This window comes from Aythya fuligula, chromosome 1 (assembly GCF_009819795.1).
Source record: "Aythya fuligula isolate bAytFul2 chromosome 1, bAytFul2.pri, whole genome shotgun sequence".
Taxonomy (NCBI): Eukaryota; Metazoa; Chordata; class Aves; order Anseriformes; family Anatidae; genus Aythya; species Aythya fuligula.
This window is the reverse complement of record NC_045559.1, coordinates 81526957-81540113: the sequence shown is the minus strand read 5'-3', so window position 1 is coordinate 81540113 and position 13157 is coordinate 81526957. Positions and strand designations below refer to the sequence as shown.

Sequence of the window (13157 nt, the reverse complement as noted above, 5' to 3'; positions counted from 1 at the left end):
TGCTTTCAAAAGGCATGACTGCTAAAATGGAGCAAAAAGACAGGTTTGTTCTAGCTGGACTTGATGATCTACCTGGCTTTTGCTGTACCAAAGTCCCATGATGCCGTACTTTGAAAATGCAATACAAAATAAATCATAAATCAAGCAAAAAGTATGCGTTACATTAATCATTTCAAAGGTTGAAGCTCTGTTCTGTGCCCTATTTTTTTATTATTATTATTAAAATGTACCACTTAGAAGTTATTATGCAACCATGGCATAATTCTATCATAGTTTGAGATACACTTGCTTTTTCTAAAAGAACTATATAATTATGACCAAACATACCTATTTTTCCTGTGCCTTAATCTTTTTAATATGTGCTTCAAGAATCTAACAATGAGTAATACTTAACAATGATACTAAACTTAGATCACAAGCACAGCTAGCTCTGAAGCAATAGGAGTGCAACAGGATTTTAGAAGACAAAGAAAAGTACCTTCAAGCATATTGTTTTACAGATTGTTATTGCATGGCAAATTCACTGTTAACATGCACATAAAATCTAGAGTTGAAAAAAATCTGGATTTTAATCTGTCAATTAAAAGTCTTTTCAAATAATAAATAAATTAAGGATATTTATCTCATCATTTCTCTGGTAATGTAACAGCTACCAAAGCTGACTGAAAATTATCAGATTATGAGAAATATCACTTTTTGACAAAAAAAAAAAAAAAAAAAAAAAAAGAGCAATTTCTCTATTTAAATGTCTAAAAGAGAGTTGCTTCGTTTTTGGACAACTGCTACTCTTTGGTGGATTTCTTCTGTCATTTATTAGAAGGCTTAACTTCTCTTTTCCTAAACAATCCTTCATAATTTGTTTTCTAATACTCAACAAATCTGTCCAGAAATATGTTACTAGTTTGCTGGGTTTTGCTTTTGCAGACGTAAAAAGACATTGCCTGCAGTTACCATTTCTTTAGGCCAAGTTTCCCTTCTTTGCACATTCGAAATTAATCCTCAGTACATTTCCATCTCCCTGTTCATGCAATGGCCTAATCTTTTGGACTTTACTTACAAAGAGAAAACTAAACAATTTTAGATTCTAGGAGTAATATGTTATGGTAACCCCTTCAACACCATATCATTTTATGTTTTCCAAGGTCCTTTGTCCCCTTACATTTGAAAGCGCTTCCTTCCCTGCTGGTTGCCCTCTAGAAGATGGTGGTGAGTGTTCCACTGATGGTTCTGTGTTTTTCTTATCTAATTCCATCTCAAAAGAAGTACTCTCATCTTCTGTCTGTTTGCTCAGCTGCTTATCAACCGACCTATCAAGAAGCTGGGGTAAATGATCTTCCTCAATTGATATTATTCTTTGGAGATGGGATGCTTTAGACATTCCTCCAGTGGCTCCAGCATCAGGATCAACAGAGGGAAATCCATTCAATCCAGCAGAATTCATTCTTTTTGATGAGTTATTGAAAACATCATCTTCAAATGAACAGCTAGACAGAGAGATAAAGTAAATAGATTACAAAAAATATACTGGGCCTAGCTTCCTATTGTTTTTTTCCTAGTATAACTGAATTTAATCTCTCATGTTGTTACTACTTGCAGCAGGCATACTTATTTCGGTCTAGTGTCTACTGAAAAGTCAGTTCATCACACAAGGTGTATGTATATAGTGTGCTTAATAAGCTAATAACTTCCAGGGGAAGCCTGAACCAGAAGAGAAAAAACATAAGTTTAGCCTCATTTCTAACCTCATGGAATAGCTACAGTAAATTTCTCTATTGTGATTTCCTCATGTACACACACAAACATCTGCCTGTTCTGGAAAAACAAAACAACCACTTCATCTAGACACTTTCTATGTGTGATTTAATTCTCTCTTTGCAGGTAGGAGGGAGCTGGGTTTGTTTAAAAGGGAGGAGGAAAAAAAAAAAAAAAAAAAAAAGCCAAGTGGGGATTTTACAAAAGCAAAAGGGTAGTGAAAAAGACTCTTCTCAGGTAAGTGCAATGACTACAGATGCAAGCTGCAGTACGCAAAATGCTGATCAGATAAGGGGAATGACATTTCCTCATGAGACTGATGCAGCAAGGGAACAAGTTCCCCAGAAGACTTCTGGAACTCCATCCAGATGTTCAAAACTCAACTGGATACAGCCCTAGGCAACCTCATCTAGTTTTGGAGTTATTCCTGCTTAGAGAGGGAGGCTGGACTACAACCATCCAAAGGTCCCTTCCCATCTAAATTTTTATATGAATTTTGGGTCATGATTGCTTTTGCCAAACACACTCCACTTCTTGGTACTGAACTTACAAAAATTTATCTCTGCATCCTGTTTCTTCCTACATTTCATGATCTTGGGCTGGTGGGGACGTTGTCTTAGCTGCTATTTCCAAGTGACACAGCAGTCTTCTTTCTAGCTCCTTTTGCCTCAAAAGAAATATGATAGTATTTCACTGAGATCACCATCTTGTTCCTCTTGATTTCAAGTTCACAATCATGCAGATGAGAGTTGATTCCCCATTTTTCCCTAGTTCAACTTCCCATACTTTACAACTGGGCTACTTACTGGTCCCTTACAATGAGAAGGGAGGAAGCATACACTTCCAAGGACTTACTAAGGACATTGTACCACATCAGCACTGGGCAATGGGTATGTTTCTGTGTTTCCCATCACCCACAACTGCAGAAGTCTCTTGCCTTTGGAGACTGGACACTTGTTTTAAATGAAAAATTGTCTCTTTATTTCCAGATTTCTTAGAGAGCACATCAATCTTAAAATAAGACGCTTTAAAAATACATGCTTTGGAAAGTCCAAATGCTTAGTAATATTGGAAGGAAATAATCCTGGGAAAAAATTTCCCACACCATTATATAAGCCTAATATACTTAAATAAGAATTAGGGAATAAATAAAAAAGTTCTTACCTACTAGGCAGCACATTGCCTTCTATGTATTTCCCAATGACAGACCCTGTTCTTTGCTTCCAGCTGGCTTTTCGAGCACTTGTTTTGCATTGCTGCACAAATATAGAATACTTTTACTAATTTACTCCTGCTCATTATGGTTAGCTGTCTTCATTACTTATGCTGAAATAACTCAATGAATATGATAGAAAAAATGTAGAAAAAAACATTCTAGAGGCATTAATGCTTTAAAATTCTGACCGATAGACGATCAGAACATGGAAATTCCAGACCCTGCAAGAATAAATCATCTTTGCAAACAAAGTGAACCACAAAAAAGCCGCAAAATGACATGAAAAATCAGTAGATCTATGGCAATTTACCCTAGCACCTTCTTGTAGGGATAAGAACACAAATAACTGTAAACTAAGTGGTCTTAGTCTCCTGAAGCCAGGGTACTTCTGGAACTTTTTAGGGGATCATTCTCTGCTGCTGGATGAAAAGTTAATATGATCTGCTCTTTTCCAATACTGACAGATATTCAGGTACTGATTCAAGTACTCACATGTTGTACTGTTCTGTGAATGCTTCAGATCAGCTACTCTTGACTGAATAATTATCTCAATTTAATTGTTCCATTTTTAGTTTATTTCATCCTCTCATGATTGCAACCCTAGCTTCTTATAAAATAGGTTCATCTTCCTTAAGATAGCTCCAACTTTATAATACCAAAAATGTAGCTCTTAAAAATTATTCAGTACATTTAAAAATCATATGCTCACATAAGAGAGAACATGATATAAATTAAGAATGGAGCAAAAAAGAAGTAGCATAAAAGTCTATCTCCTTCACAGCCTTCTGATACCCATATTTCAAAGCTGTTTTTATATGTATTTGTTCAACACTGGGATTGAAAATGATAGTCTTTACCTGTAAAAATATGTCACGTTCATCTTTGAGATGTTTGTTCCTCTCCCTGCAAAGAGGGAACACAAAAGAAACACTGAGGCCAAGTATATAAAACTTCTGGATTTTCTACTCAACACCAACAGACTGAACAGCTGACTGTGTAAAAAGCAAGAAAAAATGCACTTTAATTTGGCACATCTCCACCCTTAATCATGCTCTATTTATATTCTTAGCACAGTCAGCTCCCTGTCTGGACTACTGAGTCTTCGGTGGGGCTATGCCAATCAAAGCCAGCTGGCATCTGGCCCTCATTCTGTACTTTATCAAAACAAATGCTTTAATACATCAAAATCAGTTCTAGTCAATATGCTTTTACTTACTCTGAATTAGAATATTTAAAGCTTTTCACAGTATACATGACTTCTTAACGAGGAGAGGGTATAATGAACACTACCTCTGTTCATCTGGTGAGATCTGTGAAGGTCAGTTACATCCCCCTGAGAGCTATAGTTGTGTCTGCCTGGGATGAATCTTTCTACACAGCAGGCCATATAGTGCTGAGCTTTACAATTGTAGCCAGAACAGCACTGGTAGTGCACCTGTATTTTGTCTGTTGCTGAACTATGCTGGCACAGCATGAAGGCTGTCTCTCCAACTCCTCCCAACTTACAAAAGCCAGTAGGGTCAGGATGGGCAAGAGGTGGAGAGGGGACATAGCCAAGACAGCTGGCCTAAAGTGACAAAAGGTATATTTTGTATGACATCATGTTTAGTAATAAAAGCTGGAGAAGGAGAAGCAGAATCTGGGGTTCTAGTCATGAAGGTTCTTTTCTTCCCAAGCAACTGCTATGCATATTGAGGCCCTGCTTCTCAAAACATGGGTGAATATTACTTGCTGATGGGAAGTAGAGAAAAATTTTCTTCTTTTGCTTTTGCATGGCCTTCACTTTCTCTTTTCCTGTCATTAAACTACTCCTTATCTCAATCCATGGGCTTTTCTTTTGTTCATCATATTTTCTCTCCATGTTCTTCTATGAGGGGGAGTGAGAAAGCAGTTTGGTGGAGCGTAGCTGGCCATAAGCTTTTTAATCATCACACAGCCATGGAAAAGTCGCTCTAGAAGAACATCCAGCTTCATTCATTATGCAGAAAAGATGAAAACATCAAGAAATGTAGACTCTAGGCATTCAGCCAGCTCTGATGAAATCTGACAATACACCTGCTCAGTACATCACTCATTGTCTCCGTTTATTGCTGGCCTGGCCAGAAAAGAGACTGAGGTGCCACTGCAGCCTTGGTGAACTGATAGAATGTTTCTATCTATTGCCCCCTTACTAGTAGCAGGCAACACCATCCCACATGGAGCAGCCTACAGGAAAAAGGCTGCAAATTCCTCAAACTTTAGCATGGGAGTGTTTTAGGTAAATTTTAAATCAGAGTTCCTGAACTAAACGTAGTGAGTGAAGGCCTACAGGCAAGTACAACCTGTAGCCAGTGAACAAACAAAACTAAAATTGCTGCTTATTAAAAAAGGGTTACAATTGTCTGAACACAACTCCAAACTTTGAAGTCTTTCAATACACAAATGTTACAGAGAAAATTAGCTGGGTATATTTTTATGTAATTTTACAAATAAACACATTTGGGTAAGAGTCTTCTTCATTTTGGCAGTATTTCCATCACTTTAGAAATAACAGAGACTTTTATCAAGCTTCAAGTCTCCAGTGGCCAGGCTCCTGCCACAAAGGCAGCTTAGAACAGTTCATAGTCTTGTTTTGTTTTACATTTTGGAAGGAGCTTGTCCCAGTTACCAAATTGCCAAAACAAAGAACATCTCTCACATTTACTGTCTTCTACTGCCCTAAGAATAGGGCTTAAAAGCTGGATTGCTTTTTGTACCCATCTTACTACCTTTTGTTTCTTTATCTTATGGTGAGATGACCTTGGCTGGTTGCTGGCTGCCCATCTACGCAGTCCCTCATGCTCCTTCCTCAACAGGACAGGAGGAGGAGAGAATATGATGGAAAAGCTCATGGGTAGAGATAAAGGCAGGCAGACCACTTACCAATTACTGTCACAGGCAAAAGAGACTTAACTTTGGGAAAACTAATAAAATTTATTGTCACTTAAAAATAGAGTAGGATGGTAAGAAATGAAGAAAAATTAAAAACATAGTCCCACATTCCCCTTTCTTCTCAGACTGAAACTCATGCCTCCATTCAAGACTCTTCTACTTCTTCCCAAGCAGTGCACAGGGAATTATAACAGGATAATGTGGTCAATCCACACCAGTTCCTCTCTGCTGCTCCTTTCTCCTCACACTTTTCCCTTGAAAGGTGGGGTCCCTCTCACAGGCTAATCCTTCACAAACTCCTCCAGTGTGGGTCCTGTCCATGGGCTATGGTCCTTCAAGAAAAGATTGCTCCAGCAGGAGTTCTCCACCAGCTGCAGTTCCTGCTGGAAAATCTGCTCCTCTATGGGGCTCCTCTCCACTAGTCACTGATTCTGCAAGCAGCCTGTTCCTGTATAGGCTCTACATGGACTGTAGGGGAATCTCTGTTCTGAGGCCTGAAGCACCTCCTGCCCCTCTTTCTTCACTGACATTTTGTCTGCAGGATCATTTCTCACACATATTTTTTCTCACTCCTCTCTCTACTGCTGCACAGTGTTTTGTGCCCTTTATTAAATATGCTTTCCAAGGGTTACCATGAGCTTGGCTACTGGGCTCAGCTGTGTCCTGCAGTAGGTCCACTGGAACTGGCTAAAAACAGCTGTGTTCATCAAAGAGAAGCCCCTGGCCTCTTCTTACAGACGCCACTCTGTAGATCTCATTGAGACACATAAACTGAATGTATAACCTACTATCATTTCATCCCTTAATGTACATCTTTAGAATGATGTAAGAAGTTCTTGATGTCGTGGTTCCGCTCGAGTGGGCAGCCGAGCTCCACCACAGCTGCTCTCTCACTCCCCCTCCTCAAAGAGGAATGGGGTGAAAATATGTGAAAAGGGCTCAAGGATTGAGACAAGGACGAGAAAATCACGCAATAATTATTGTAACGGGCAAAACAGACTCGGCATAAGGAGATAGTAAGATTTATTGCCTACAACTAACAAGCGAGAGAAGTGAGAAAACAAAGGAAAAAAAAAAAACAAAAGCACCTTCCCCCCCCCATCCACCCTTTTCCACCTCCTCCCCCCGAGCGGCGCAGGGGAACGGGGAATGGGGGTTATGGTCAGTCTACAGCACTTCTTCTCTGCCGCTCCTTCTCGGTCACTCTCGTCCCCTGTGCTGTGGGGTCCCACCCACGGGATGCAGTCCTTGATGAACTGATCCGGCGTGGGCTTCCCACAGGCAGCAGCTCTTCCAGAACTGCTCCAGATATGGGTCCGTACCACGGGGTCCATCCCTCAGGAGAAAACTGCTCCAACCTGGCTCCCCTACGGGCAGCAGCTCCTGCCAGATCACCTGCTCCTGCGTGGTCTCCTCTCCACGGGCTACAGGTCCGGCCCGGAATCTGCTCCGGCAGGGGTCTTCCACAGGCGGCAGCCTCCGTCGGTGCAGGGCCACCTGCTCCACCGTGGTCTCCTCCACGGGCTGCAGCGTGGAACCCTGCTCCACCGTGGTACTCCATGGGCTGCAGGGGGACATCCTGCTTCACCATGGTCCTCACCACAGGCCGCAGGGGACTTCTGCTCCGGCGCCTGGAGCACCTCTCCCCCTCCTTCTACACTGACCTTGGTGCAAGGCTGTTCTCCCACTCCCTTGACTCTCCCGGCTGCTGTGTGGCGCAGCGTTTTTTCCCTGTCTTAAATATGCTCTCACGGAGGCGCAAACAACATCGCTTATTGGCTCGGATCTGGAAAACAATGGGGCCCTTCCCAAACATGGGGCAGCTTCTAGATCTTTCTCACAGAAACCACCCCTATAGCCCCCTGCTACCAAAACCTTGCCACGTAAACCCACTACACTTGAAAGTAAGGTTTGCATTACCTTAAGAAATCCAGCTGTTTCAGAAGTCCTGACTTCTCCCTCTGTAAGGTTTCTGTCACACGGTATACTTCTCTGTAATGTAAAGAAATACAGAAAATTTTTCTAACCATGGTAGCAAAATGCTTAAATGTTTCCCTCTAGGAGTATCCACATTTGAGACTTCAGCTTCTCCAAACCTGTAGACATTTTTCTGTATGATTGGTTACTAGTTTAAGAAAAGAAGTTTATTTAGCCCAAGGCCCACAAGAATCACAGCAGCTTTAGTTAGCAAAGGTAGAAGTAGGGGTTCTTTTTAAAAAAGATAGAGGGTTTATAATTTCTTCATCCAAGGACCTTAGTATATGTTGATACTGACACATCATTCAGAGAAGACATACAGCTGAAATCCTTCTCATTCATGGCCACTGAAGACCATGCAACATTTTACATTTTAACCAAAATTTGAGTTTATCTTCCTGCTGCGACCACAGGTCATTCTCCCATGTCTGCAATCCCTAAAAGTTATTTTCAGTTCATTACTTAAATAGTTGTACAACCTTAAACGCTGAATGCAGAGTATCAGATATTTGTACTGTATTTACACCATTTGCTTTAACTTCATGCAATGATGTCGGGCCTTAAATGTGTTATGCTGTTCTGTGAAGTCTCAAGTTCTTCCTGTGTGCAGTCTGAATATTACACCTGCTTCAACAACTCAGGTCTTACCAGACTGATACAGATGTTTAAAACAACACTGTAGGTACAGTTGAGTAGGGCTGAGATCTGGTTCCATAAACTACTATTGAGTCCAAAGTGCTTTGCAAATGTTGTAGCAGTCTGACCACTGGGCTGATTTCCTCTGTAGTTTTAAAACCAGATCATTTCATAGTCTTTGCTCTGGATCTGAAAATAGAGGCCTTAAAGAGGAAACAAACTGCCTTGAGGAGGAATATTTCTACTGCCTACTTCCAAATCACACATCAAATATGCAAACCTAAAAATAGGCTTCTAAACACAGTGCCAGTTTTTAAACAATCATTTATCAACAACGTTCATTGTTTATACCTTCAAGAAAAAATAAATTAGCAGTAACTAACTAGAGTTTGGCACGATGCTTAATAGAAAAAGACTATGACATTTGAAATATGCCAAATAGCCACAATTCTTGAGTTACATAGTTGACTGATGAAATTTATTTCTTCTAGCAAGATATGCACACCACTGTACGTCATCCATCTGCTCTCCATAGGCAACAAGAGAGTTTTACAGATCCATGACCATTTTTGAAAAAACATTTTCTATTAGAAGGCCTCCAATGAACTCTTCTGCAAATTATAACTTCAATGTAATGTATATTTCCCCTTATGCAGAAGGCTGGAAGAGAACAAGACATATTGATCTGTCACTTAAAGGCCATTTTTACCCTTCAAAATATGAATCGTAAATATTTCTTCTTGAAAAATATTTTTACATTCAGCATCTGAGATCCAAAACATTTCAACAGAATGATGGTCTGGATCACCACAAAGCCTCGTGTGAGCTTTAATTTAGCAGCATAAGCTGCCTTTTATCTTGCTGGCCAAGCTCCTTGGTCAAAAATGATGAATTAGACTTGCTTTTGATGGACAGAAGTACATCCTAGTTGTCTCATAGTCACAATACATTTGGAGAAGTGAACTTCACATGAATAGAGCTTTGAAGAGTATGGATTAATGTGCCAGAACTAATTTTAATTTCACTGGTATTTCAAAACTAAAACATACTTTTAAAACTAGTTTAGACTATTTTTTTTTATTATTCTAAACAACCTCAAAAAATGGGGGAATGAGGAGAACATTCACATTTTGAAGAAGCAGCAAAGGATTCTGCAGAAGCCAGCATGCTACAACAAAAAACATGTTGAGTTACTTGGGGAAATATGACTAGAACTGGCTTTGTTGATGGTTTCTGCTTATAACACAGGTTCAAATCACAACACTGAGTACCTTGAGAAGGAAACTCACCAGCATGCCAGGCAAAAGCATTAGAATCACATCAGGTGATGACTTACATTTCCTTTTCCTCATTTAGCCTTGATGCTTCCTCCTGAAGAACCTGTAACTGTTGTTGAGCCAAATGCAGATCATGAGAAGTTCTCACTAGGTCATCCAGCAGCTCCTGGTTAGTCAGCTTCAGCTTGGCATTCTCTACTTTGGTTTCTTGTTTGCCACTGAGAAGTTCTGTACATTGTTGCTCCAACTGGGGTGGAAGAAAAGAGAAGAGAAAGTATTATAACTAACTGAGGCACTTTGACTTTTCAATTCAAGTCGTAGAAGTCAGCTGAATAGGGAAGCTATTTCTGTCAAAACCAACATACGAATGTAGTACATATGGTGCCCTCCATAGAGACATAGTGATGCCACACTAAAACAAAACCATTCTACTCTATCCTGGAATTCCATCCATTTCAAAAATGCACCAGATCAAACTGCAAAAAGGTGTAATTAGCTGCTTATCAGAGCTGCAAATCCCTCCCCACCCCCCATTTATTTTAGGTGCAAATGAACAATGAAGCATTTATACAGTATTATACGGTTGGGGGTTGTTTTGTTCTTTATGCCTTTCTTAACAATCCCATCATTTGATTTGCATTTTTGAATGCTACTGAATGCTGATGTGTTCTTATGGACCTCTCACTCAGATTTCCAAGATCAAACTCCCATCAGCACAGAATTCATCGTTTTAAGTGAGAAGCAAAGTAACTCTCCTGCACTTTCCTTGGCTCCCACCTGCCTTCTTTACCTAGTACGAGTCTCATTACCCTCAATGCTATGCTGGACGTGCTTTGTCTCCAGTGCTTCCTTCTGTGTCACTCATCTCTTTGGGAACACTAACGAGAATACCTTGTCCTCTGTCTAAGCTACCCAGCATGGGAGCAAGCCAACAATTCAAGATCATGGTAGCCAGCAAAAAGGCCTAGGGAAAGGAACCCTGGCCTCCAGAAGACCAGTCAGTATGGAATCAGATCAGTATTTCAGTCATGTCAGGCAGATGACCCTCAAAAGGGAGCCTCCCTCTGGCTAAATCAGCAGAAACAATACTGAATTCATCTGTAAGTTTCCTTTCACATTTTTGATAATCATTTCCACCACAGGAATAATTTAATTATATTGGGAAGGAAAAAAAAAAAAAGAGAGAGAGAGAGGGAGAAAGATAAAAAAAAAAAAAAAAAAAGTATATTCCCAAGAGGTTCTTTCATATAATCAAGCATGGCAATTTTAATTAAACCATGCTACCATTACCAAGAATAGATTTAATTGTCAAAGTATATTTCCATGCAAGAGGAGAAGGTGAAAGTGACACAGTGCTCTCTGTATTAGGCAAACATTAGACAGGTAAAAGATAACCTAGCACACATTGATATCTAGATGAATGAAGAGTAATATCAGAAAATGGTGGGGTTATAGTATAACAAAAGCAGATCTGAGGAAGGATGAGAGTCCATTTCAGAGGTGATTATTAGGAATTAAAAAAAAATACATGTAAAAAACATTGTCTATAACACTGAATTAAGCTTTCAGAGTAGGCAACTATACCAGAAAATAATAAAATACTGATCATACAATAAGAAGTAGAGAATTCCATTTGTACATCATAGGCTCCCTTTCCATAAAAAAGTGTAATTTTTATAGTAATAGGAAAATCCTGTCCTTCCAAAGCACTTTTGCTGAGACTTATGCAAATTCATTTATAATGTCCTCTGCACCCTTATACTAGAAATTACAAATAAAATTTACAAACTGATAATGCAATATATAGAAAAAAGTAACCATAAAATTAGATTAATAATAATAAAGAAAATAACACAGAATTGTTTTGTTTTCCAAGATATATAAGGTAAATATAAGACAAAACTTTTTGATGTTTCTTCCAGTGTTATGTGATTAGACCATGCTTAAAACTGAGTGTAAACATTTGAAGAGTTTCTGTGGTTTTATACCAATTAAGAACACAAATATATTAGACAACCACAGGAAAAGGCTTTCACAGAACTGCTGCTTGATAATTGAGCTTTAAACTTTTAAAAATAAATAAATAAATAAATAAAGAGAATATTAAAATCATTACAAAATTACAATAAATATTTTCTTATAGTTTTTCAGTTAGCTTCAGACTGAAAATGCCTGATCTGTGTCTCCACATACATCTTCAAAGGCCAGGTTATTCTGCTCTGGTGCTGCAGTGTGGCAAACGTTTAAATGTTTGCTCATTTAAATTCCAGTGTTACCTCCTTTTCCCTTCTCTAATTTACTGACCTTGAAGGGGCTGAAGGGACTTTACAGCAAGTTTACACATAAAGAATTAGTCTGCTTTCCCAAGTAGGCCATGCACTTTAAGAAATAAAACACAGTAGGCTTTAATAGGGGAACTTGACAAGCTGTTGCCATACAAGAGAACTAATGACAAGAGCAGTGGGCTTGATTCTATTTTCTTAAACACATCAACAAGCAGGCATGCCAGTAGCATTCAAGAAGATGCACAATTATTAGAGAAAGGTGTATCAGGCCCATTTGTTTAGAAGAGAGCATTTCAAGTTTGTAGTGCTGAATCCTCCCAAACAAGCAAAGAAACAGCTGGTACAAGCTTTGAGTAAAGATACAAGCTCCAAGAGCCTATTCCTGAGTTGTCTGGGCATTAGCACATGGCAGGCAGAAGAATTATGTTACTTTTCATAAAACTAACCTAGTACCTGAGGAGAATATCATTTTTTCCCCCATTTTATTATATAAAATAAAAACTGCTCTACATATATAAGGTAACATTTTCCTAAGCATACACATAGAAATCTAGCAGCCATAACTCTGTTTTTTAAATGCGCTCAGGTAGCTACACCCATGATACAAAAGTAACAGAGGATCACAGTTTGACAGAACCACATCACACCAACTTATATTTTTGGTACCTAAAATGGCACCTAAAGAAAAATCACATTAATAAACTAAAAAAAATAATAATCTAAAAAAAAAAAATTAAAATTGAGGATCTCTCTTAATACCCTTTTCTGGTTTTGAACCAATTGTTCCAGTTCTTGTTCTTTCGACAGGAGCTTGCACTCCAGCTCTTGGCTATAGGACTGAAACCTCTCTGCGTCCTGCAAAATTCAAAGGGGAAACGAATCAATAGAACAGCACAATTTCATCAGCAGGAAGAAACATAAGGAATCAGCTGTGAAAATAATAGAAAAGCTTTTAGCAGTGAACATGACTAGCTAGTGATATAACTCAATTTAAGGATGGTATCATACATAAAACTAGACTCTGAGCTTCTGCAAACTGGTGGTGTTCAATAACTTTAATGATTGCAGTTACTAGAGCAAGTGGTGACTGCACATGAATTGTTC

At 39.0% G+C, this 13157-nt stretch overlaps 1 protein-coding gene across 1 annotated transcript in view; it reads right to left on the bottom strand.

Annotated features, from left to right (window-relative positions):
* Positions 1-13157, bottom strand: part of CRACR2A (calcium release activated channel regulator 2A) — a 44305-nt gene that overhangs the window by 18333 nt on the left and 12815 nt on the right. The window contains 6 exon segments of the mRNA XM_032189358.1: positions 1160-1484; positions 2917-3008; positions 3826-3871; positions 7799-7870; positions 9828-10015; positions 12813-12908. Coding sequence (XP_032045249.1) covers positions 1160-1484; positions 2917-3008; positions 3826-3871; positions 7799-7870; positions 9828-10015; positions 12813-12908 — 819 coding nt within the window.